The sequence below is a fragment of the Sturnira hondurensis genome, unplaced genomic scaffold, assembly GCF_014824575.4.
Source record: "Sturnira hondurensis isolate 20B ecotype Veracruz unplaced genomic scaffold, ASM1482457v3 Scaffold0007406, whole genome shotgun sequence".
Taxonomy (NCBI): Eukaryota; Metazoa; Chordata; class Mammalia; order Chiroptera; family Phyllostomidae; genus Sturnira; species Sturnira hondurensis.
In genome coordinates this window covers 6,297,482-6,323,827 of record NW_028080037.1, presented here as the reverse complement: position 1 = coordinate 6,323,827, position 26,346 = coordinate 6,297,482, and the positions used below count along the sequence as shown (strand labels likewise).

The window sequence follows — 26,346 nt, the reverse complement described above, 5'->3', positions numbered from 1 at the left end:
TTTTTCCCTCTTTGGGGACCTTTTATGATTGATTTTCTTAATTCAGTTTTTTTCAAATCACAGCAGTGACACACCCTTGTTGGGACAAACAGAACAACCTAGAGAGGGCCACAGAAACAATTCCTTTCGTTTGCAGCCTTCTCAGCCCTGCCCTCCAACCACGGCGTCACGGCAGTGCAATAGAGAAAATTCAATAGTGTCCTCATTCCCACCTCACCGACTGACTGCGTGGGGAACCTCCTGTCACACCCCTGCATCTGAGACCCCTATGGTGACCCCTTGAGGCCCTCCTTAACCCCACCTCAGCCCTGTCCGTCAGAATCCCCGAGTTTGCCGTCCTCCCCTGCCACCTGGGTGATGATTTTACTCTGCCTCTGAGCCTACTCCTTCACCTGGGACGTGGGACTCACAGCGCCCACTCACCTAATTGTTGAGGACTAAGCGAAGCCCCCAGTGGGAAACACCTGGTATGAGAGCAGGCCGCAGCAGACGTGGGGCAGCGTGAGCGCCGGCTGTACACACTCAGGGCCACACCGGGAGGCTGTGCCCACACGTGAGCAGTGCAATGCCTGTACCATGTTGGCTCTGCACCCGGTGTGCCTGGCGCGTGCCTGTGGACGTCCCACTGCGGGGAGGGCTTGGGCGAGCCTGTGCAAGGCCAGTGGGGCAGCAAGAGGGGGAGCTTGTCCCACCGAGAGGGATGGCTGTGCAGGCTGCTCAAGCCCTCACCACCCCCTGTCTCATCAATATTCTTGTCCCGGTGGACCAGACAAGGGAGTTTTGGTGAGGGGGCCAGGGCTGTGTGTGTGCAAGTGTGTGTGTGCCAGCCTGTGCACACACAGGCCCCTGCAAGTAGCCAGGAACAGGCAGGAGGCTTGGCATGGGGCAGGGAGTGAGTTTGGGTGCCAGACCCTGCAGTTCCGTGATGACGAAGACGGTGACGATGATGATGACGACCAAGATACAATGGCTGCCTACACATAGTGAGCACTGCGCCCTGGGCCTCTAACGTACATACTTGTACATTATCCTGTCACCTATCCCTAGGAGAGTGGCACCATTATTGTCCCCATTTTACAGATGAGCAAAGGGAGGCTCCAGGAGGCAAAGGGACTGCCCAGGGCCCCACAGCTAGCAAAACGCGGCAGTCAGGATGTGAGCCTGGTCTGCCTGGTCTTGCCCATGATGCCTTGCGCCCCTTGACAACGGAAGAGTCCCGAAAGGACGGCCGCGGAAGGCGATCGAGAACAGCTTCGCGTTGCACCTTTGGGAGTCAGACCGCTGGGTTCCGGTGCCAGCTCTGCCCTCTGACTGTCTGCGCCTCAGCCTCCCTTTCTGGAAGATGGGGTTAGATAACGATAGTGCCCGTTTCTTCCAGGTTTGTTTCTTGGGTGCCTACTATGTGCCGAGCACCTGCTAGGGAGTTTAAGAGCATTATCCCACACCATCCTCCTGCAGCCTCCTCGCAGTCCGCAGTCCGTGGGCAGTGGGTGTTTTCCTCCTTGCAAATGAGGACGCGGAGGATGGGGAGGGAGGTGGCAGGAGGGAGCAGAGAGGGGTGAGGGAGAGACTGGAGGAAGCTGCCAGCCCCCACTTTCCCTCCTGGCAGCCCCAGGCCTCAGGCCAGGGGGCGTGTCCTGGCGGGGGTGTGGCCGGCCCTGAGGCTCTATTGGCTGCCCAGCAGTGCCCAGGGAATAAAGCCTGGGACCTGGTAGCCCTGGGACAATTCAGAAGACTGTCTACCTGTCCATCTACCCTCCATCCGTCCGGGGATTGTCCACTCGTCCATCTATCTAGACGACCTCCAACCTGTCCCTCGCTCTCTTGGTCCAGCCGGACACCCAGCTCCCTGGCCTGCTCCCTCCCCTCACCCAGCGATGACTTCCCCAGAGCCCCTGCACATGAAGACCCCGGTCCGTGACAGCATGGCCCTGTCCAAAGTGGCCGGCACCAGCGTCTATCTCAAGATGGACAGTGCCCAGCCCTCGGGCTCCTTCAAGATCCGGGGCATCGGGCACCTCTGCCAGAAGGTACAGGAGAGCCCCGGGCAAGGGTGGCAGGTCCTCTTTCCCCAATGGGGCAGGGCCAGTGCCCTATGAAACTCGGGCATTCCAGGCTAGGCCCCGCTGACTCCCCACAGTGGCTGAGCACCCTCCATTAGGGCTCCCGCTGGATAAAGGGTGCCCGCCAGGAGGGTCCCCTGCGGGCTGACCCCAGAGCTATCTGCTGCCAGCCTCTCCGTCGCCCTTCCCTGGACCAGGCTCTTTGGGGAGGAAAGACGGCATTTGACAGGTGAGGGTAGTACAAGGTCCAGGTGAAGGAAGGAGAGTTCAGCTGGAATCACTGGGAGGTATTACAGGTGGGAGGGAAGAGCCCAGGGACGGCCTGACCCCCTCCCCCCTCGTCTCCACAGTGGGCTGAGCAAGGCTGTAAACATTTTGTCTGTTCCTCAGGTAAGTGGTCTGCCTGTCTCCACCTGTCCTCTGCTGTGTGTCCCAGGGCCAGGAGCCCCACCTCTCTGGGCCCCAGTTTCCCTAGCCATGAGCTATGGCAAACATTTGCAGCAGGTCCAATTTGGAATTTCAGGGGGAGGCCTGAGGTCACCCAGGGGGGCTCAGAGGCCGGAGGTCAAGCTCCCAGGCCCTCTTGCACTGATAGACTCTCTACCCCCTTCTCCTGGCAGCGGGCAACGCGGGCATGGCGGCCGCTTATGCCGCCAGGAAGCTGGGCATCCCTGCCACCATCATGGTGCCCAGCACCACCCCCGCCCTCACCATCAAGCGGCTCAAGGGTGAGGGTGCCACAGTTAAGGTGGTGGGCGAGGTGAGTGCTGACCTGGGGCAGGGAGGGCGTCTGGCGGCCGAGGAGCGTCTCCCAGCCCCCTCACCCGCTCCCGCCTCCCCTGTGGCCTTGCAGATGTTGGACGAGGCCTTCGAGCTGGCCAAGGCCCTGGCAAAGAACAACCCAGGCTGGGTCTTCATCTCTCCCTTTGACAACCCCCTCATCTGGTACGTGGAGCCCAGGGTCGCCTGGTGTGAGCGGCATCCGCCTCCTCCACCGCCGGGTGGGCACCTGTCCCCAGGCACCCGTCACGTTAGTATACACAGCAGTGGCACACGTGTGTGCACACGCCATCACATAGAAGCACAGGCACCCCTGCTCCAATATCCGTTCTCCACGGCCATGGGCGAACATGTGCCCTCAGGGCCACAGGTGTCTGCCATGGGATGCTCCCAGAAGCGGATCCCAAGACAAGGGTTTCAGGAAAAGCAGTTTGCTTAGGAGGTGATTCCTAAGAGGAGTGGGGAGGGGAGGGGAGAGGAGGGAGGAAAGAAGCCACTAACCGGGTCTCTCATGGGCAGGGGGGCCGTGGGCAGCTTGAGCTTCATTTTGTTGGGGCCCCTGGGAGCCAGCATGGAGCACAGACCAGGGCTACCCACCAGCAGGGGTGTATAGGCACCAACACCCCTAATGTGTAACTCGCACGGACACTGGGTGAGGGCTGTTCTCAGGGGCCAGAGGGAGCCTTCAGTTGCGGATGAGATGCTGGCAGCTGGAAATCAGGGTAGAGGTGAAGAGGATGGGGACAAGTGGAAGGGTCCCTGCCTAGTGTCTCCAAGGAGCCCAGCCCTGACCTGCCCCCTCCACCACCCTGCAGGGAAGGCCACAAGTCCATCGTGAAGGAGCTGAAGGAGGCACTGAGTGCAAAGCCGGGGGCCATCGCACTGTCCGTGGGTGGCGGTGGCCTGCTGTGTGGAGTGGTCCAGGGGCTGCAGGAGGTGGGCTGGGGGGACGTGCCCATCATCGCCCTGGAGACCATGGGGGCCCACAGCTTCCACGCTGCAGCTTCTGCTGGCAAGCTCATCTCTCTGCCCCAGATCACCAGGTGAGCGGCCGGGGGGGCCTCCATGCGGGGTTCAGCAAGCCATGGGGACTCCCCATTGGGGCTGGCTGCCAGGCAGATCCTGATATCCCGTTTTACAGGTGAGGGAACTGAGGCTTGGTTCACTTGCCCAGAATCACAGAGCCAGTGAGTGGTCCTGCAGGGGGCGGAGCCCAAGTCTGTGTGACTCCGCACCATGAACAGCACACTTCCTTGTACAAAAGGTCTAATGCTGGTCATTTATTGAGCTTCTCTGCAGCAGGGTTTTGCACTTTATTAATTTGCCGACCATTTACTGAGCCCTGATATGGGGTGGCCACTGCTGATCCTAGGGACAGAGGTGGATGGACACAGCTCCTGCTGCCAAGTTCATATCCTAGCCCCAAATCTTTGACATGCAGTGTTTGATTAGAATTAATTTTGGCTGCTTTATACAGGAATCCAAAAAAGCAGCAACTTAAAATTGAATTTTATTTTCTCTCTTATTAAAAAAAAAATCTAGAGGTACACAATCCAGGGGCAGCTCCATGAAACCAGGGGCCCAGGCTCCCTGAGTTTGTCCTCCATCATTCTTATTATGTAGTCTCAGGGGCCAAAATAGCTGCGTAAGTGCCAGCTATCACACCCACATTCCATCTGGCAGGGAGGGGGAAGCACGGCCAAAGCTATGCCCCCTCCCTTTAAAGAAAGACACAGTACTTCCACTTACTGCTCATTGACCAGAACTTAGTCACGTGGCCACACCTGCTGCAAGCCCCTGGGACTTCACGGCTGCACAGGGAACGCTCATCCCCACGCCCACGACCCCAGTTCCTCCTCCCCTCCTGCTCACACCCAAATTTCTCTCTCTCCCTCCCTCCCCACCCCCATCCCCTCTCCTACCTGCTCCCCCATTCCCATTTTCCACACGCCGCCCCAGTGTTGCCAAGGCCCTGTGTGTGAAGACGGTGACGGCTCAGGCTCTGAAGCTGTTTCAGGAACACCCCATTTTCTCGGAAGTTATCTCGGACCAGGAGGCTGTGGCCGCCATTGAGAAGTTTGTGGGTATGTGCCAAGTCCTTGCAAGACCCTACCTGCTGGTTCAAGAACTCAGGGGCTGTCCTGACCACTTGGTATGCCAAAGGCTCCCATTGCCAAAAGTTTAAGTTCTGTCTCCCGTCCATTCCTGGTAGCTTCCTATTGAAGATACGAAGCAGCAGTAAAAATAGAAAGGGCAGAGGCACAAATGAGGACGTAAGCCTGCTAACCATGACAATAGACAGTAACTGTTTAAAAATATTGGTTCTGAGCTTCCTGGCAGCCAGGGTGAATAAGGAAAGTATAGGCCTCAGTGATGGATTCAGAAGTGGTCTGTAACTAGGTTGGACATTTTCTGGGTTCAGCCCAGGACAAGGATGGCACACACATCCACACACTGTAGCGTGTAGGCTGCCACTTAATTCTCCCACGTCAGCGTCAGTTTGGCCAATCAACCTTGCCACTCTTGCTCAGGTGTTGCCTCAGAATCCTTCTCAATACACTGCTCAGGCCACCACAATTGCTAGATTTATCAGTGTTAGCACGAATGACGGCACCTGCCCTGGCTCAGGGCTTGGAAGGTCAATCCAGGACAATGATGGGAGGGGCTGAGTCTGTGGCTGAAGCCCACGGGCTGACGGCAGATAGGCTTTTAAACCCCACACTGCGCCCTGTGCAACTCAGGCACCCCCCCCCACCCCCTCCTCCGGCAGATGACGAGAGGATCCTGGTGGAGCCCGCCTGTGGGGCAGCCCTGGCCGCTGTCTACAGCCACGTGGTTCAGAAGCTGCAAGCAGAGGGGAAGCTCCGCAGCCCCCTGCCCTCCCTCGTGGTCATTGTCTGTGGGGGCAGCAACATCAGCCTGGCCCAGCTGCAGGCCCTCAAGACACAGCTGGGCATGAAGAACAAGCTGCCCAAGTGAGAGCGCTCCCCTGCGTGCCTCCCTCTGCCCCCTGGGAGCCCCCGGAGGTGCTGGAGTTTCACCCAGGGCCACGCTGTACATACTGTTCATGTGTCCGGCTGGGAGCCTGCAGCCGGGCCGGTCAGTGCTTCCCTGCGCCCACGAGGCCACTGTGTGGAGGGGCCAGCGCTCCGAGGTGGAGACAGGAGTCAGCAGCTGGCGGGCGGGGCTGCGAACTGAGCCCCTGCTATTGGCGTGACTGCTCTGTGAGCGTCCCCAGCCACCCCTGCCAGGGTGACAACCACCCACATGTAACATATATCAGGTCCGTAGTGAGAGGTGGGTGGGAGGGACCAAGATCACAGAATGATGCTGCCCCTTGGAGAGAGGCGTCCCCACCCCAGGCTTTCAACCTGGGAAGACGGACAGGGCCACCGTCCAGGGCTGAGAAGCCTTCCTGTTTGAAACCCACCCTTACTCATTTTTCTAATGTGCAAACATTTTCATTGAAAGAGAAAAATATATATATTTATGAAACAAAGATCCCTCAAGTTTTTCCATCATTGCTGTCTTCTTGCCTCCCCTCACCCATCTCGCCTGCTCCAGCCCCCTCTCAGCAGCGAGCACCCCCAACCTCCGCCCCCAAGCCCAGGAACCCTGGGGCCCCACACAGAACTCAAGACCCCGCCCCCGCTGAGCTTGCGGGTCAGGAGGCAGGAAGTGGGTGAGGGAAGTGGCACTGAACAGGGAGGCTGGGGACAAGGGCTGCCTCCAGGGAAGGCAGACTTTTTCACAGAACCACTGGGAGCCAAGTAATGAGCCACCCATCCCGGGGGGTATGTAAACCAACACTGGCCAATCATCCCAGGAATGGGGAAGGAGTGGGTGTGAAGTCAGTGTCAGGCAAACCCTCTAGAAACATGAAACCCCCTCTTCCAAGGGGTTCTGAGGGCAGCATATAAAAGAGGAGCCTCTCGTCACCACCCACAGCAGCCACTGGGCATCTTATTGGATCCCAAGTTCAAAGTGAAGTCTGAGACCACTCCGACCTCTCAGGGCACCACAAGATGAGCCAGGCTTGCAGAGCCCCTCACTCCGACAAAGAGCAGAAGCTCTGAGATTTTAGGAGGAGGAGCGGACCACCACCCCAAGCCACAGGGCCACCAGCCTGCCTACTGATTTCCACATGCACTGTAAACTCCCAGGGGACAGGGGACATCAAGGAAAGGCTGGCAGGGACAGCAAATCATCAGCCCCTCGGCTCCACAACTGTTTCCCCAGGAGAGTGGAACCGAAACGGCACTCAGTTCAGGAAAACCTGCTCAGAGCAGGGTTGCTTCCAGTTCCCGCAGTCCCACCAGGATTGGGCATGAACGCCCCCATGAGACAAGGCAGACACCTCCACCCACTAGCAGAGGGGCCAAGGCACTGTGGGCTGGGGCCACCGGGCAGGCTGGACTCTTGTCTGTCAGGCAGTACAGAAGCCCCCGGGGAGCCAGCCGCTGCTCTCCTGCAGCTGAGGGTTATGGGAAAGTGCTGGGGCACAGGCCCTGAAAGCAGCTGCCTTCCTGGCGGCCTCCGCCCCACCTTGGCTGGGTCAGCTGGAGCCCCTCTGGGCAACCATCTGCACTCACCCATACTCTTCAGAATCACCCTGGCTACCTGACTGTCCCCACCTCCCATGAAGCAAAAGGGGCCCGAATCTTTCTGGGGAACGGACCAGAGACACCACTCCTATAGAACGGCCCTGGGGGCATCCCACCCCCGCCCCACCCCGAGGCTCCCAGCCTTGCTCTGCTCCCTCCGGACCACCCATCAACACCATGCCTGCCTCACTCATCTGGCTGGCTACTTCTCAATGCAAACTTCCTAAGAGCAGGGACATGTCACGGACCTCTGGTCATAAGTGTCCACAGGCCTTAGTACAGTGCCCGGTCCACACTAAGTGTTCAGTAACACCCACTAGCACACGAAGGCCGAATGTGCGAGGCCCTCCGTAGCTGCGTCATGGCCACCACTGCGGTGCATCCTTACTGCGCGCATTCCCTGGCCCGGAACGTATCACTCACACTGTCACCCCATTTTACAGGTGAGGTGACCAAGGCTGAGGGAAGCTACCTTCCATTGCTGGTAGGAGCTGGCAACAGAACACGAACCCAGGTCTCTGACAGCGGGCTCTGTGCTGTCTCCCTCAGGCACACAGCGTCAGGCAAGCCTTGTCCCCAACGCAGGTTTTCGGGTACAAACAGACGGGCAGGACTCCGTTTTGCATTGATCTGTACCCCACAGTAGGACTTGGGAAGGTCTTGTGGTGAATAGGATCCCGTGTCAACACCCAGAACCAAGTGGGAGCTCCATAAACATACAGATGGCTGGATGAGTGGATGGACGGATGGACAGGTGGACAGACAGAAGGAAGGGCAGGAAGACACATGGGAGGACAGTGCAGACCCTACTCTTGCAGAGAGAAAAGGCGCAGCCCCGGCCCTCCCCACTGCCCGGAGAAGAAGCACAGCACAGAGGCCATGGCCACGGCCTCTCGGCCCCTCCCATTTAATGATGTCACTGCCTGTGACTTGGTGCCTGCAGCAGTGGAGCTGAGGGCCCTCGCTGCCTGGTGGCCAGGGGTGAGCCCAGGCAGGGGCGGGGCATGAGGCTGGGTAATGGGGCTGACGCTCCTGTCTGCCCGCGGAGTGAGCAAGGAAACTCAGGCCCCCTCCAACCACAAGTTGCTGGAACCTTTGGTTTTTGTTTGTTTTCCAGTTTCTGTCCTTGAGAAAGCTGTCCAGAGTGGCAACAGGGGGCCACTTCCTAAAGGGTCAGAGGAGCCTGGGCTGGGGGAGACGCCAACCACAGGTAACGCCCGGGGCTCAGGGCTGAAACCCCACCAGTTTCAGAGCCACCGGCAACAGGCCCTTCCAGCACCACCAGGGGCCCAGACCCTGATTCCTCAGGGGGGCAGCCTGAGGATGGGGCCCCAGGGTGGGGGGGGGGGAGAGGAGAGAGGACAAAGAAACAGAGAGAGATGCAGAGAAGCAGAGTGGGACAGAGACGGCACTCACCCACTTCAGGGGAGAGGGAGTCAGTTCTGGGCCCCCGAGGGTCCTGTGCCCCACCTGGATGAGAGTGAACCTGACAGAGAGCAGGGGGCAAAGGCCACGGAGGGGACGAGCAGGAGGTCAAGGCGGTGTGGCCCTGCTGCGTGCGGTCAGCAGGGGCAGAAGGCAGCCGGGTAGAGCCAGCGCTTCAGTGCCACCAGATCTCGACGGGCGAGAACTTCCAGAGGTCGGGCTGGCCCATGTGCAGAAGGCCGCTGAAGGGCGAGGTGCTCCACTGGAACGGGGGCACCTGGTCCCACGTGGGGCCACTGGCTGCCATGAGGCGCAAGCCTTTGGCCAGGGCCCTGCTGGTCACCTGGGGGCAGAGGGGAGTGCCCAAGGTCAGCTCAGGCTGGGGTCCACGCTGACCCAAACCCGGGGGGCCTGGTGCCCACCCTAATTTGCCATCCAACCACAGCCCAATTCTGCCCCATTCCTGGCCTGCCACCAGCCTGGACCCCAGCCTTCCCTGTCATGCCCTCCCAGCCCTGAGGATGACTCGCCCACAGCCCCGGCCCTGTGCGGCCAGCACCTTGACATCAATGCCACCGTGGGAACGCTGCTGCAGAGCCTGGAAGGGGTAGGAGCCATTGGCCGGGTTGAGGTCGGAGCGGGCAGAGATGGCGTTCTCCCCGTTGGGCTGGGGGTCGCAGGCTTTACACAGAGACAGGGGGTCATGCAGGAAGTCATTGTACCTGGGTGTGGGAAGGGAGGGGCCATCAGTCATGCTGGGAGGGGAGGCCAGGGAGGGGCCAAACCCCACCTGGAGCAGCCCCTGATACGGCCACCTGCCTTCAGTGAGCCCAAGTCCCCCCACAGCGCTGGGCTCCTTCGCCCTTCCCCTCATCATCCCGTCACCATCCCGACCTCTGCTCAGGTACCCCATGCTCCGGGATGCCCCTGGGCTCCATCCAGAGTCAGGCTAGAGGCCCCGCCTTGCCCCCTCAGCATTTCTGGGGGCTCAGGCGGCCCTAGTTGCACCGGGCGTTCATGTGAGTGCCTGACGCCTCTCCACGTCTCAACGGGGCCGGGGGACCCCTGGAGGCTGTGGGGGACATGTTTGGTGCTGTGTGTCCAACACCGAGCACAGTGCCCAGCACAGGGTGGTCACTCAGCAGCAGTTCATGTCCCCACCTGTCCCAGGACTCATGCTGAGTGAGGCCACAGCCCTGCTGGACTGGCCATTCCACAGTCACCCTGCCAGTCCCTGGGCTGGTTGTGAGGTTTAAATGAGTGACAACGGAGACCACGGAGTGCCCACTGTCCCGCAAGCACCTCATCAGCTGGATCATGGAGGCCATGTCGTGCACCAGCGACTGGTTCCGCTGGAAGATCTGGGCCCGGGGGCTTCTGTCGTAGGAGAACCAGTCCCCATACTGAGCCACCAGGGCCTGCAGCCCACTGGCGTTGAACACGGTCTCGAAGGACCTACCGGGAATAAGGGTGGTCACTCATGACTCCCAGTGACCTCACTGGCCATGGCCAGGGGGGTGGAGGGGCAGTCACACCAGATTAGCACTAACAACCCTCAGGACACCACCAGGGGAGCAATAAAAATGTCTTTTGTTCATGTCATGGGCTGGCCCAGTGGGCTAGCCGAGCTGGGGCTCTGGGGGTTCGAGGGACATGGATTCAAACCCTGGCTGTATCACTGACCAGCTGTGGGACCTTGGGAAGGTTAGGCACCCTCTCCGGGCCTCAGAGTCACTGTCTGTGAAATGGGAACAGGAGCTGTAGCTGGCCCATTGCAGGGATCAAATGACAAAACCCAGGGAAAGCGCCGTAAGCGGCAGGAGGAGCGGCCCAGTTAAAGCAGACCCAGGTGGGGAGCCACGGCAGGGCCAGCACCTGAGACTGGGAAGTCACGTGCGTGCCGACCTACGCCCCACGGCTGCGCCACGGCACTGCCAGGGCCTTTCTGGCCCAGAAGCGGGTTGGGCAGGAATCACGTGGGACAGCCCCTCACGAGCACGGGGAGCTGAGCACGGGGTTGGGCAGGGAGGAACACCCACGGGATGTTGTAGCTGGCCCAGTAGGTCTTCCGGTAGAGCTCCGAGGTCTTGTCAGCCACCACCACCATGCCCCTGGGACCAAGAGAAACAGGACAGGAGTGGTGAGAAGAAAGGCTCGTGGGGACCCCCCTTGGTTCCCCGGTGCCTGGAGGTGGGTCATGCCCTGAATCTTGAGCCCCAGTCAGGGCCGCCCTCTCTTCCAACCTCACCTTCCTTAGACTTCCCTTCCCGCGCCTCCCAGCCTTTGCCTCCGGGGTTCCCTCTGCCTGGAGCACCCAGCCCCCGCTCTCCCAGGGGACTCACGGGATCTGCTCCAGGATGGTGAGCACCCTGCTCCCAGGGCTGGGCCCCCCAGGGACGAATGCTTTGTAGTCCACGATCATCCACTGGTTGTTGTACCTGCCAGGCCCAAGCAGGGAGGACTGAGTGGATCCTGGGGCCACGGCCCCGGGCCCCCCCACCCCCAGCACCCCACACAGCCAGAAATCACAGGGCATGGATGGCCTGGGGGTGCCTGGCCATCTGACTGTCACTCTGGAGCTGCAGCCGGGCCAGGTGTGCTCTTCTCTTAGCACATGGCCTGCTCCAGAGGACTCTATGGCTCCCCAGTGCCTGCCGGAGAAGACCCTCGCTGTCTGGTTCCCGTGTCTCTGATGCACAGGGCCCTCCCCACTGTCCCCAGAGCTCTCAAGTTCCAAAGCTCTTCCTGTCCTTCCGCTGGGGGCCTTTCTCTGGGTGGAGAAGCCTGCCTGAGAGGGGCGGATGCCTTCCCTCCCCGAGCCTCAGTTTCCCTGCGTATCAAACAGGGGAGGCGGCTCTAATGAGAGTCCGGGACAGCGCTCTGCGGGGGGTGTGAGGTGGTAGCTCTGGTGCCACAGTAGGCCCCCCAGGGTCTGAGTGTGGGGGGAGGTTGGTCCATTTCCTGGGTGGGGAGGCCACGGTGCCCGAAGCCCACTCACGTGCCACTGTTGAACCTCTTGAAAACATCCGCCCAGGTGTCCCCGTCCATGGCCAAGCGGTTGGCCACAATGTTGCGCACCCACTCCATCACACAGTCCCCGGGCGTCACGTACTTCCATAGCACCGGGTTCCGGTTGCCAATGGTGGTCTCCAGTGTCACCTGTGGGGGAGCCGAGGGGACACCGCCTGAAGGGACAGCTGACTTGACTTACAACTGGGGCACACTGCCACCAAGGGGCGGTGCTGTGTCAGCCGTAGTTCATGGGTTGACTGACGGCTTTAAAACCTTGCCTTCTGGCTCAGGGATGTGTGCTCTCTGGTTCCCTGGATGAGCACTTTGGGGGTTCATGCTCCCGGACCCGGCTCTGCCCTGGGGAAGAGCCCCTGAAGGGCCCTGGGCGCTGTGCCTATGGACTCCCCCCATACCCCTGAGCCGGTCCACTCTCTCCCCAGAGAGACAGCAGCCCTCCCCGACCCCGTCCCTGCAGTTTCCCTGCAGGGAATGTTGGGTGACTGGATGCTGCTAGCCCAGCAGACTACCATGATCTCCACGAACTCACAGCCACCTTGGGAGAAACACAGTATGGTTATTAATGCACCTTCTGGCTGTAAGGTAAACTGAGGCCCAAGGAGGCTAAGAGACTCGCCAAAGGTCATGGCTGGTAAGTGGATGCACCAAGGTTCAATCCCCAAACCTCAGGCTCTTAAATCGGTGCTTGGTCCCCCTACAGCAGGCGATTGGCATGCTTCTCCCTTTTTCATGCAAAGCTGGAAAACAGCCACAAACGGGCTGTTTAAAAGAGGATCCCTCCAAGCCGAGCCGAGCAGCCACGCCCGGGCAGGAGGAGCTGCGTGCCCTCCCTCCGCCCTGCGGCTCTTAGCTTACTCAGCCACCGTCCCAGTGAGACCAGCTTGGCCCCAAAGCCCTGGGGGCAGGGCAGGGGAGCTCTCCCCCGGCTGGGTGGGCGGAGGTGCTCAGTGAGTCTGCAGACTGGAATGGGAAAACACTACATTTTAACTTCATCAACTGGCAGTTCAGCAACCCCTCCACTGTTAACACAGGTGACACACCACAGGCATCAGCGCCACCATGTGACAGGGGCGCACACATGTCAGAACCTCAGTGATGTCCCTCGCCGCTTCCGAGCCTTGGCAGGTGGTGCCTGCCACCCCAGCTTGTGGTTTTGCCTGCTACCAAAGCAGCACGAGTCTGTTCAGCGGACTCAGATAACATTTCGATACCGTATTTCCGTATCCTGGGCCTCCTTCCGATCCACACATTTTGGTTCACACACTTAAAAACATTCTTTTGGGGCGAGGCTCACAGATCCCCAGACAGGCAGAGGGGTCTGTGGTCCAAAACCAGGCAAGAACCCGGGTCCCTTCAGGTAACTGGAGTTCACGTTTCGGTTGTTCTTCCCCACTGTCCCCACCCGGGATGGCGGCAAGGGGGTCCCCACACCTGCTGCCTGACCCTCTCATGCCATTCCACGTAAGTACTAAACCCCACGCTCCCCTCAAAAACTAACAGAAAAGAACTCCCCGCCCCACCGGGAATCTGCTCTGCTTGAGGGTTCTTTAAAGCCATATTCCACCTCCAGTGTTGCCCTGGCGACCGCAGGACTCACTGCCGGGGTGAGGGGTGCCAGGGACAAATTTCTAAACAAGTCTGGACCCTGGCCAGGGAAACCGACAAAAACAACACATTGTAAACATTTATTCAGAAAACCTGGCCAGGTTAGAGAGGTTATGTGGAGGGCAAGAGAGAAGGCGGTATTTCACAGCAAGGCCATCGGGGAGGGAGGGACAGCTTCTCCTAAATACTTAAGAACAAAACGAGGTCATGGAGGTCGAGGATATTTCATAAGGACCCCAAGGTGGGCAGTTTCTGAGGAGCTGTGTTACAATGCAGAGTCCCAGGCCGGCCACAGGTCCTGGAGGCCCAGGTGGGGCCTGGAAACCCTCATTCAAGAAGCTCCACCCCATGTGTGGTATTGGCTGGGCACCAGCCTTATCAGGTGATCCCTCTGTAAGGTCAATACGTATGTATCTAATCACTATGCTGTACACCTGAAACTAATATAATAGTGTCTGTCAACTGTAACTAATTAAAAAAAAATAAGCCCCACCCAATGGCCCAAGAAGCATCACAGTGAAACGTGCCTCGGCCCGGGGGGGGGGGGGGGGGGGGGGCNGCCCGGGGTGGGGGGGGGGGGAAGCAGCCCATAGGGAACGGCGACAGGAGAGGGGGACTCACCAGCCCGCTGCCCAGGATGTAGAAGTCGTCACAGGAGAAGATGGTGCCGGGGTAGGAGGAGAACACCAGCTCATTGCCAGCAGCCAGGGGAGAGTCCTCTGTAGGGGGACAGCGTGCGGGGGCGTAGGGGTGCTGCTCAGGCAAGCCCGCCTGGGGACCCCGCACCCCCACCCATGGAGAGTCCCCGGGAGTCCCCGGGTGGGGAGCAGCAGGCCTGGGCGGGAGCCCCGCCTTTCTCTCTGCTGTTTAGCCAACCAGGCATTTGATGTGTGTGAAGCTAGTAGCAAAAAAATATAGATAGATAGATATGGCAACTATAATCCAGCTAGTTAACACATCCATCACCTCACAGAGCTCCCTCTTGGTGCGTAGGGCGGGGACAGTTACGATCTCTTCTCTCGGGGGATTTCAAGTGCATGACACAGTTCTGTGAACTTAGTCACCACCCTGCACCTCAGGCCCCAGAACTCACTCATCTTCTCACTGGAAGCCGGCGCTCCCCGGCCAGCGTCTCCCTTTCCCCCGACCCAGCCCCTGGCGGCCACCGTGCTACTCCCTGCTCCCGTGACCTCGACTCGTTTGGATCCTACACGTTAAGTGGCACCTGCGGTATTTGTCTGTTCGTGTCTGGCTTATTTCATTGACCACGTGCCCTGGAGGTCCAGCCCTGTTGTTGCAGATGGCAGGATTTCCTTCTTTTTTTAAGGCTACATAACATGCCATTGTGTGTGTGTGTGTGAGAATTCCTTTATCCGTCCACCCACCCACGGACACTTAGGTTGTTCCCATATCTGTGCTACTGTGAACGAGGCTGCAATACACAGGGGAGAACAGGTGTCAGCCTGAGGTCCTGATCTCACTCCTTTTGGATAAACACCTGGAAGTGGGACTGCTGAGTCACAGAAAACCGTGGGCTTTGGAGGGAGGAGACCTGGGTAGAATCCCAGCCCAGTCTCAATTTATTAATTCTTTGGCCCACAGCAAGTTCCTAAACCTTTCTGAGCCTCAGTCCCCTTATCTGGGGCAGAGGGAACTTTCCTGGGTGAGAGAAATGCTCTCTGTCATTACTGAATGGCCATTACAAGACTGTACATGTTTGTCTAAACTAATCAAATTATCCACTCTACAATGTGTATGTAAGCTATCCATCAATAATATTAATCCAAAAAAAATCAAACTTAGTCTGAAATGTCATTTATCACCCACTAAAATGGCAAAAAATTCAAGTGAACCATAACACCCAGTGCTGGCAAACTTGTGGTGAGAGTCGACACCTTCAGGGACTGGTTGGGGAAGCTCAAACTGGCCTCTCCGATCCTGGAGGCAATTTGGCTGTATTTTTCCAGAGACCGTAACTTCAATTGTGCCCATCTTTTAACTGAGCCCTTCCACGAGGAAACATCTCCTGGGGCAGGGGTGGGGAGCTCTCATGCTCCCTGCAGCACTGTTCCAAACAGCAAATCCCTGGAAACGGCCCCAAACCTCAACTGGAGGTGGTTAAGCTGAACATGTAGCTGTTAAAATGTGGACCGAAGGGTATCATGGGAGATGTGTCTCCTCACCTGTGAGGCTGGAAGGTATTCACATATTACCGTGTAATACAAATAGAAGAAAGCAAATGGAAAATTGAGGTACTTTTTAAAAAAAGTCTAGAGAAAACATAAGCAAGTGTTCGGAGAAATGATCTCTTGTGCGGTGTCGGGTGTTCAAGTGATGCTCACTGTGTGCGTATGTTTTGCTGTAGCTTCCAATTTCCTGTCACAGGCGTGTAGGACTTAAGTGGGTTTTTTGCAAAGATACCGAAATGGTCGCTGGCACGCAGCAATGAGGGTGAGAGGCCTGCTGCTGCAGCCACGGGCATGGCTCCGGGCTCTTGCAGACGCCCCGCTGAGCGGTCCCAGACAGGCACGTTCTGGACGCCCCCGTTCATGGAGGGACCACAACCGGGCAAGCCTACTCTGTGCAGTAAGAAGTCGGGACAGGCAGCATGCAGGATTGGCAACAGTGCCTGACACGGGACGGGGGGAGAAGCTTCTGGAGACGGGGAATGCTCTGCTCCTCACACCAGGCACCACGCATAGGCGTGTGCTCACCATGCACGAATTCCAGCTACACCTTTAGGATGTGCACGCCTTTCGGTACGAATGTCAGTTGGGAGGTTTACTCAGATTTAAATCAAGGGGCATTAGGTTGTCTTCAAACCACCATTGCAGGTGACCCCCTTGTCCACGCTCTCTGTGCAGAATTGCCACATTTCTGTACAGACAGACCTGAGCCAGAGAACCGCCAGTCACAGGAGTGAGAGCTTTCAAATTGTATCGGATGCTGGCTGGGTTCCTCTTCAAAGTGGCCGTGCCAAGCCCTAGTTCCATTAGCACTGACTGAGGGTGTACATCTCCCCGCCTTCTCGCCACCTCCTGGCAATGGTAAGTTTTTAAGTTTGGCCAAGAGGGAGGCACTGTGAACATCTGGCAGGGGCCACCCCGGGCGTTCAGTCTAGGGTAGGGCGGGGGAGGCACTGTGGGGTGGTGGGCCTCAGCTGCCAAGTTTTTGCCTCTGACAGAAAGAGTGCCTTCGTGCCTTCCTCCCATGGTTTGCAAAATTGGCTCCAACTCTTCCCGTGCTTGCATCCTCGCCACTGCAACGTGACTCTGCAGTTCCTTACGTCAGAGAGCGGGGTCTAGGCCCCCACCTCTCAAGTCTGAGTGGTCACCTGACTTGCTTCGAGCATCAGGACGCCATGCCAATTGTTTAGCTAGCCCTCGGGAGGCCTTCCACCCTTCCCTGCCCAGAGGTCACTGGCACAAGCCTGAGNCAAAATTGGCTCCAACTCTTCCCGTGCTTGCATCCTCGCCACTGCAACGTGACTCTGCAGTTCCTTGCATCAGAGAGCGGGGTCTAGGCCCCCACCTCTCAAGTCTGAGTGGTCACCTGACTTGCTTCGAGCATCAGGACGCCATGCCAATTGTTTAGCTAGCCCTCGGGAGGCCTTCCACCCTTCCCTGCCCAGAGGTCACTGGCACAAGCCTGAGCTGGCCTGCTGAGCTAGCCACGAAGCTCAGCTACCCCATCATGCCAGCTGACAGCCAACCCCCGGGGCCAAGGATTGAGGCCATGCTGGGTCAGTCAGCTGGCCCCAGCTGAGCCCAGAAGCATCAGTGGGCCAGGTAAGATCAGCCAGGTTGGGCCTAGGACAATGCAAGCACCCAGCTGACCCGCAGACATGTGACAAAAGCAAATAGCTGTTGTAAGCCTTTGTTGTTTTAAATGTGGGGGGGGTGGATTTGTTATGCAGCACTAGCTAACAGATACACCTTGTGAAATAAAAACCTAGAGACAATCAACATACTGAAAACAAGATAAGCCCTGGCTGATGTGGCTCAGTAGATTGAGCCTCAGCCTACAAACCGAAAGGTCACTGTTTCTACTCCTGGTCGGGGCACGTGCCTGGGCTGCAGGCCAGGTTGCCCGCTGGGGGCATGTGAGAGGCAATGAGTTGATATTTCTCTCCCTCCCTTTCTCCCTCCCCTCTCTCTAAAAGTAAATAAATAAAATCTTAAAAAAACAGTAAGATGAGCTCTTAGAATGCTCCTACAGTGACCGTGGTGTGTCCTAGCAGCCCCCCACCCCGCTCCGTGTGCCCACGTCTGCTCACACACAGATACACCCACGTCCACCCACCTTGGGGGCCTTCCCGAAACTGGAACCAGTACTTCTTGATGATGCGAAGCATGTTCTGGTAGGAGTTCCAGGTGTTGTGGGCGACCAGGAGGTCGCTGTGGCCGGGCAGCAGCTTGATGAGGGCAGAGCAGGAGCCAGCGCCCAAAGTGTGCCTGGTCTTGGTCTTATTCAGGGCCAGCTCCAGATCTTCCAGGTCCCCAGAGAGCTGCAACAGGCTACAGAGGCCAGGGCACCACAGGGTCACCACGCCTGCTCCCAGGGCTGTAATGGACCCACTGCACAGAGGGGGACGCTCAGCCTCTGGTGGGGCTAGGCGGTCGGTCTGAGACCATGTAACCAGGAAGCGACAGGGCCAGTCCTGGAGCGTGGGTCTGTCTGACTACGAAGTGTGCGGCCCTCTCCCCTACCCTGTCCACTCTGGGGGTGGCACTTACAGGAACCCCAAGGGTTTGATGGTGAACTTCCCAGTTGGAAAGGTCACACTGCCTTCATAGCTGTCCTCTAGGCCTTTCAGCTGCAGGAGGGTCAGCCGCACCTGGGGAGGGGGCAGAGGGCAGGGGGCAGAGGGAGGGTGAGGCCTCTCCCCCAGGCTCACACCTTCTCCTGCAGGGGGAAGGCCCTGGCCTGGGGGTCCAGACACAGCAGGCCTAGGTCACCCTCCAGGCTCCCGCCAGCCTTGACACCCCCTTACCACCACCTACTCATCCACATCAAGCAGCTTCCTGCCTTCGGTTAATTAACTGTATACCCTTGCCCTGTGCCAACTCCCAAACCACACCCACTTAAGAGTCTAGCTCAAAGCCACCTCCTCCAGGAAGCCTCCCAGACCGTTCTGAGTTTAGCTACTCGCTGCACTGCTGTGTCAGGGCATCCGTCTCATGTGGCTGACTTCTCCCCATCCTGACTGTCATAGTTCTGTAACCATGGAGTATCATCCCTGTGTCCCCACGGGGCCTCGGCCTGTGCTGGATGTTCACCAGGCCCTTAGAAAGCATCTGTAAGATGGATGGTGTGTGGTTGAGTGGATAGATGGGCGTGTGGGTGGATAGATGGGTAAACAGATGGGTGAATGAGTAAGTGGGTGAGGGTATGAGTAGGTGGATGGGTGGACAGTGAGAAATTCTACTCAGCAACAGGTGCACACCTGGCCCAGGTGAGGTGGAGGTGCTCACAGTCTCAGACAGCCACTTTCCAGAGGCTGCCGGGGGTGCGTCCTTCACCGTTAAACTCTTACGGCGTTCCACGGAACCCACACATAAATGACTTTGCTGACAGCCCGGCCAGTGGCCCAGAGGCAGAGCCTCCCCCTGCGTCCCCCGGCTACTTGGCAGCTCCCTCAAGCAAAGGAAAACAAAACTTCTGGTGTTCTAGCTCTCCCCACTCCCTTTCTTCTTTTAGAAAGACTGTTTTCTGATGTGATCAGTCAACCAAGCCACCTCCCTCGTGTGCAGTAAAACAACGTGCTGACAATGACCTACAGCGATTCTTTGACCGTATGGGGCAGAATGGGCTGGAGAGACAGGCAGGCTAGGATGGGCGGCCAGAGTTCCTCCAGGCAAGGAGATGGATGGATGGATGGAAGGAAGGAAGGAAGGAAGGACAGGTGGAGACTGAACAGACGGATGAACGGCAGGTCAGCTGGGAGGGATGGGGACAGCGATGGACACATCAAAGGGTTGGCCATGAGGGGCGGGGGACAGAGGAGTCACCAGCTGGAAAAGCAGCAACCCCAGTGGTGGCAGGTCCCCAAAGTGGACCCAACCCCCCCGCCCCACCCCACTGAGCACGGTGGCCACACCCACCTGGTGCCAGTAGGCAGAGTCCTTGTTCAGCTCCATCTCCCTCTGCATCCACTCCAGGTTGGCCTCCAGGAAGCTCTTGAGCTTCTCGCAGTAACCGACTTCGTACTCGAAGGGGCCACAGTAGTTCACCACCGTGTTCATCCAGTGCATGTAGATGAGCTGTGGGGGCGGGGTGGGGGCGGGGTGGGCCAGGGCAGGGCAGCCAGGCTTTGCAATCAAAGTCTGCCCTAGATTACACGGCCTCTGTGACTGGGGTCCCCCGATCTGTCTAAGTATGCACTAAGTCAGTCAACACGGCACAGGCCTGGGCCACAGTCTACCACTTCCACAGCCATCAAGGCACCCAAAACTGCCACCGGGAGTCAGAACAAGAAGTGCAGCTTTTATGAGAGGCTGTCACACTGCATGCTGTCTTCTGTGACGTGCTCTTTCCCTCTCACCACCGTGCACAGCGGGTTCACCCAGTATGCTCATTCGTTTTCACCCTCTGGACCACTGCACTGTGCGACTGCACCGTCTCTGGTGACCCGTCCACCAGCTGGTGGCCCCTGGCGGCTCCCACCTCCTGTGCACCCTCCAGTCACCCCTAGGGACTGGGATGTGTGGGTGACTGACTCTACAAGTTGATGCCAAGTTATTTTCCAGAGTGGGTGCAGCCCAGGGTGGGCGCCGGACGGTCCCACCACAGCCCCACCTACTTCTCACGCCGTCTGACTTCTGAGATGTGTGACTTGGAAGGAACTTCATGAGAAGTGCCACGTCAAGTACAGCAAAATGATACGTTGTCTAAGGATTCACCGCATGCTGCGGAACTAGCTTAACTGAAGGCAGGGAGTGGAACGACTCAAACGTCCATCCACCGACGAATGAATGAATGAATAAAACAGCACACCTTTGCCCTGGACCACTGTTTGGCCATAAAAAGGAATGAGGTGCCGACACCTACTACACCTGACACTCAGTGAATGAAGCCAGCCACAAAGGACCAGATATTGTAGGATTCCATCCCTTCAAGGTGACAAGAATGTTCTGGAATTAAATGGTGGTGACGGCTGCACAGCTTTATAAAGCTATTTTAAAAGCCACTGACCTGGACACTAAAATAGTGAGTTTTTAACCAGCACATGAGTTGTATCTCAACATCGGTGACTGACTAACTGAATGGGAACGGAGCCCCCATGTTTAGGGGCGGGGGGTGCCTCTGGCAGAAAGGGAAGCAGGGGGATGGGCTTGGGAGGGGGCTTCAGTAATATCAGTAACATTCTAGGTTTCTACTTGGGTGCTCACTTTAATATTGTGCTTTGTAACCTGGGATAGGTGATGGTTTTTATATGCACTAAATAGTGCCTGGTGTGAGGAGAGCACGTGAGCCTTTCACCCCAAACAGATGAGGGGCAGGGGCTGGGGGCGGGCATCCCACTCTGAGCACAGCTCAGCACTCTCCAGAGCCTCCTGGGGAGCACGTTTGGTGGGGTGAGGGGGACGGGAGCCCGGGTGTCCCCATCCGGGCCCGTACCTCCTCGGACACAGCAGCCTCCACCACCCCTGCCGCGTAGGCCTGCAGGCTGTCATTGTAGTGGCCATCTGTGTGCAGCTCCAGAAAGGCCCACCTAGAGAGGGAGGAGAGGGGACATTTGGGCAGCACGGGGACAGGTGCAAAAAGCCGGCGCTCAGCTCGGCACACGGCCATTTCCAGGGTCAAACCAGCATAAACCACAGTGATGAACTGCCCTCCACGTGATGGCTGTCTGTCTGTCTTTGTGCACGTGTCAAGCTGAATCCCTCTAAGAGGAAATGCTGGGTCAAAGGAACACGCATTCCTCACTTTAATGGCTACTGACAAGCACCCTCCCCCCAAAAGCTGTGCTATCCTTCCCCCACCCAACAGTAATGCCAGCTGATATCTCTTGAGGTCTTCTGCTGTGCCAGGTGCTGTGCTAGCCACTCGCACACCTGTTAACGCTCGCATCTTCACGACAACCCTACAGAGTCGCACTGTCATGTGCCTGTCGTACAGAACAAGAGGAAATTAAAGCACAGAGCCACATAACTGCTGTGGTAGGAGGCGCTGCCGCCCCCTCTGTCTGTATCCACGCTCTTTGCTGGGTCACTCTGCAGTCAGTCCTCACCGCAAATGACCGAGCGTCCTTCTCCGCCCCCTTACTCTGGGCTCAGTCATACCATGCGACTTTGGCCATCTGCAGTCCGGGTCATGGGTTGAAGTGACTGCACTAGTTATAGCATCGGCCTTCCGGAGGAGACCTGTGCTTCCACCAGACCTCTTGTGCCTCTGCTATCACCGTACAAAGAACACGCCCTGGCCAGCCCAGGGGACCCAGGAAGATGAGAGACACACGGAGCTGACCGGGTCTGCAGACCTACAGCACAAAGCAGAGTTGCCCCCACTGCCCCCTGGACCCATGAGGGTAAATGGTTGCCATTTTAAGCCACCAGGTTTGGGCAGTGGTTTGTTACACAGCATGGTTGCCCAGTACTAGCTGATACACTTGCCCAAGGTCAGGGAGCGAGCAAAGGGCAGAGCCAGGATGCAGTTCTAGGCAGGCCAGTCCCCGCTCCTCCTGTGAAGTCGCACTTGTACACTCTCACGTGCATGCAGGTCACCAGAAGTCCTTGTGAGGAAGCCAATTCTGACCAGGACATCTGGGGTAAAGCCCAGAATTCTGTATTTCTACCTGCCAGTCGCAGAACCCCATCGGGGTGCATACTGCATTTCTGCAACATACGAACGCCTGTCTGCTCACCTCCTGGCTTAAAATGATTCCTATCAACCATTTCCATCTTTGGTAAGGTGACAGTCAAAAAACTCAATCATGTTGTTTCAATTATAGTCCCATAATTAGTTGTTACATATACTTTCTTATTTTTATCGGTCATTTATAGTTCTTTGGTTCGGTCCTCCGTCCATTCTAGGTGAAGAGAAGAGGCAGATGCCTGGCCCCTGCCCTCCACAAACTGACACAGTCACGCCCAGGCCGATTCTGCTGCCCAGGGCCCAGCCCACCCAGAAGTCTCCCTTTCATCTCACTGCTGAGTTCTCAAGAGGGTGCCTTGAGGGCCTCAGTGTCTTCAATATAAAACGGGGCTTCCGATGGCTTTCCCTACATCACAGCCCCCAGATGCCGGCAGACTCCGAGGGAAAGGTGCATGTGAGTCTGAGAGCCGGCGGTGAGAGACGGGACAGAAAAGACGCTGGAACGGCGAAGCAAGAGTAAGAAGGGCAGAAGAGGCCCGGGCTCACACCCAGGCCTCAGTTTCCCCATCTGTAAACAGGGCAGAGGAGACCTGCTCCTGTCTCTTTCACTCCTTCCTTCCCACTGACTTTCCCAGGAAGCCATACCTTCAGGTGAGCAAACAGGCTCAGAGAGGCGCAGGGACCTGCCTGTGGTCACAGAGCGGTGGAACCGGGCCTGCAAGAGCCCCCGGAGGGCACAACCAAGGAAGCCCTCGCCCCACTTTGGTTTCCCAGAGCAGCCCGGTGGGGGCCTCCTGGAGCCAAAGTCCCCTCCCGGCTGGGCCTCCCCTCTGTGCTTCCTCCTCTAGCAGGCACCCAGGCAGACCTACGTCATGCCCTCTTGGCTCGGCTAAGCAGGCCCAAAGATGCGTGTGAGTCAGCAGAGAACAGGTCACCAGATACCAGTGTCAAGGAGCCACAGAGCTCTGGTTCCCTCCATTGGTGCCAGCCAACCCTGTGGCCTCCTCTCCCTGGGAGCCTCCCCAAATGAGCCCCGCCCAGCTCCTGTGTCTCCAGCAAACCCATCCCCCCCAATTTCCCTTCTATCTGATATCCATCCAAGTGCCACAAAGCAGAATGAGGATGACCCGGGGTCTCCCCAACACCTGCAGGAATTAATGCATGCCAGCAAACAGGAGGTGGGAGCAGTGGCCATGCCTGCAGGAGGGGGCCACGTAGTTTAAGCACGGGGATAAGCCCAGGATGGGATGGGACGCTGAGTTCCGGAAGACCCCCAGCAAAGCCTGGATCCAGGGCCTGGGCCCTGCTGATAAGGTTAGAGGCAGACTTCCACCCTCCCACTGACTCACGTTCCCCCCTCCGGAACTGTCCCCCCCACTGAATGGGGAATCCCCACCTGCTCAGTCCTATGTCCCCAAGGCCAAGCAAACCAGGTGAGCGAATGAATGAATGAATGAATGAATGATTGGGCTCTGGCCCTGGTACAAGGCCTGAGAGGGGTACAACCCAACCTCCTAGCCAGAGCACATCCTCAAAATCTGGGCCACAGGAAGGGAAATGGGAATCCAGACAGGTGGAGGAGTTAGACGAGAATCACGCAACCGAATGACAGTCCCAGCCAGGAGGATGGTGACCATGACTGCCAAGGACGGAGCCCTGGCATCCATACCAGGCATCTGGGGACCAGGAGAGAAGGAAGGGAGGAGTGAGCCCAGGCAGTGACTTTCTCAGGGTCTCTATGAAGTGAGGAACCCTCTGTTTTCTCACTGGCCTGGTTCTGGGACAGAAACAAGGGACTGGTACCCATGGGGCAAAATACAACCAAGAAAGTTTTTCTGGAGAGTTCACGGCGCCACAGGCCCAGGGGGTGGGGAAGTGAGGCATGGGGCAAGGAGACTGGCCTCCCCTGGCAACAGAAGTTACTACATCACCCTCCAGCCACGACCCTGGCCCCGAGGGGGTGGGGGGTGGGAGGGCACCACGGGCCCCGATGACAAGGAACTGGTTTCCAGGGAGACAGAGGTACTGTCACACCAGGCTAAAGGGAACTGGTCCCCATGAGTTGAGGGATGCTGCATCGGCTCCCACCCTACCAAGGACCAGGTGTAGATGGCGGTGCTGCATCCTCAGAAGCGGGAAACTGACCCCCAGGGAGACAAGGGCACTGTCACGGGCAAGAGGCTTGTCCAAGGGGCAAGTGAGGCCGGGTGCCCAGGCCACCCCGACTGGTGCTGCTCAGAATCGAGTCAAGTCTTACCCGGTATCGCGAATGGCGTTGGTGAGATTGGCCCAGGCCACGGCGTCCGGGTGGCGGCCATCCACCAGACGCAGCTGGCCGGTCCCGGAGTCCAAGAGCACCGAGCGGGTGCGGGAGGCGGGTGGGTCCGGCCCGCTAGGCCCCCAGGAGGCCTTCGGGGTAGAGATTGCGCCCGTCAAGCCGCTCAGGTACAGTCCGACCAGCAGGGCCAGCGCTCGCGTCAGAGCCAGGGCCGGGCAGGCGCCGGGGGTGACGCACCTCGAGGCCACCATCGCTGTGCGGACGGGGCACAGCAACCCGGCTGAGGAGACTACGCACAGCCGCGCGGGAGAGAGAGCAAACTGCGGGGAGAGGCGGGGCTTTGGCCAAGCTCTTCCGGGTGGGCGGAGCCTGGAATGGGACGTAAGGGGCGGGGCCCATCTTAAAGAGCCCGGCACCGGCTCCGAAAACACTGCCTAGCACACTTCCCCCAACTAATTTTTCAAAATTTCAAACACCGAGCAAAGTAGCAAGGAGGAGAATAAATACCCATAGGTTTGCCATCAATTGCTAATATTTTGTTACACTTAATCAATCTCTCTTTATATATATATATACTTTGCTCAACCAATGGCTCATATACTTGCCATTGAAGGCAGCGTGACCTAGCAACCCTAAATCCAGCAGATCTCATAAGAGAGAAGACGTCACCCTACTTAACCACAATATACCATTGTAACAGTCAGGAAAGTTACCATTCACTTAATACTAGTACAGGGTTTTATTCTAAGTTTTCCAATTGTCTCAAAAATGTTCTCTATTTCTTTTCTTTTCTCTATTTCATTTCTTTTGGTCCAGGACCCACTCCTCACACAATACGCAAGAGCAAACTTCTAAATGATGAGACTCTAAATGTAAAAATCAAACTGCAGTACTAGAAAAAAATATAGGTGAGCTCCTCCATCACTTACATGTGGGGAAAAGGCTTTCTAATTATGACTGAAAATGCAGATGCAATAAAAAATGAATACATTTGACGACATAAAATTTTCTTTAACTTCTCCATGTCCAAAACACCGTAAGCAAAGTCAAAAGACAACTGACAGACAGGGAGAAATTATTTATGACATACACAGAAAGGGCTGGTATTACTAGTCTATGAAGAACTCTTTAAATCTGAGGTGGGGGATTGAAAACCAGATAGAAAAATGGGCAGCCCTTGCTGGTGTAGCTCAGTGGATTGAGTGCGGGCCTGCGAACCACACTATCGCGGTTCGATTCCCAGTCAGGGGATATGCCTGGGTTGTAGGCCAGTTCCCAGCAGGGGACTCACGAGAGGCAACCATACATTGATATTTCTCTCCTTCTCTCCTTCTCTCCCCCTCTAAAGATAAATAAATAAATAAATCTAAAAAAAGAACTTACTGTGATTTTTTTTAAATGGGCAAAAAATATATAAACAGACAACTCGTGAAAAAAAGATGTAAAAGTGACTTTTACACTTTTGGAAAATGATTGCTTCACTTACTATAAGAGAAATGCAAATTATAGCTCACTGAGGGTAAAAGTTTATAATAAAAATATACACTGAAAATAAATGAGTTCATGTAAACTTGGTGTGATCTGAATAAGGTCTGTAATTTAGTTAAATGTTATAACTATGTACGGTGCCAGGTGGTTACTGGAAATACCGTGGGAACACTATGTAAAGTATATGATTGTCTGACCACTAAGCTGTACACCCAAAACCAATACAAATAATATTTGGAGTAAACTGTAATTTAAA

General features: G+C 57.1%; 2 protein-coding genes and 1 long non-coding RNA gene across 3 annotated transcripts; 2 read left to right on the top strand and 1 right to left on the bottom strand.

Moving 5' to 3' along the window:
- The first annotated feature begins 1,712 nt into the window (after positions 1-1,712).
- SDS (serine dehydratase) lies at positions 1,713-6,338 on the top strand. Its single transcript, XM_037052165.1, has 7 exons — positions 1,713-2,030; positions 2,414-2,453; positions 2,684-2,823; positions 2,917-3,008; positions 3,659-3,886; positions 4,803-4,927; positions 5,614-6,338. The coding sequence occupies exons 1-7, from the start codon at positions 1,878-1,880 to the stop codon at positions 5,820-5,822; spliced, it is 987 nt and encodes a 328-aa protein (XP_036908060.1). The 5' UTR covers positions 1,713-1,877; the 3' UTR covers positions 5,823-6,338.
- A 1,715-nt stretch (positions 6,339-8,053) lies between these two features.
- On the bottom strand, positions 8,054-24,923 carry PLBD2 (phospholipase B domain containing 2). The gene is made up of 12 exons (XM_037052164.1): positions 24,582-24,923; positions 21,128-21,221; positions 19,612-19,770; positions 18,244-18,344; positions 17,810-18,024; positions 14,129-14,226; positions 11,871-12,031; positions 11,215-11,310; positions 10,912-10,983; positions 10,175-10,327; positions 9,432-9,594; positions 8,054-9,215 (listed from the first exon to the last, which is right to left on the bottom strand). The coding sequence occupies exons 1-12, from the start codon at positions 24,851-24,853 to the stop codon at positions 9,048-9,050; spliced, it is 1,752 nt and encodes a 583-aa protein (XP_036908059.1). The 5' UTR covers positions 24,854-24,923; the 3' UTR covers positions 8,054-9,047.
- LOC118991134 (uncharacterized) lies at positions 10,693-14,178 on the top strand. Its single transcript, XR_005067357.1, has 3 exons — positions 10,693-10,705; positions 13,321-13,323; positions 14,101-14,178. It is a non-coding gene; the product is annotated as an uncharacterized LOC118991134 (long non-coding RNA).
- Positions 24,924-26,346: the final 1,423 nt, after the last annotated feature.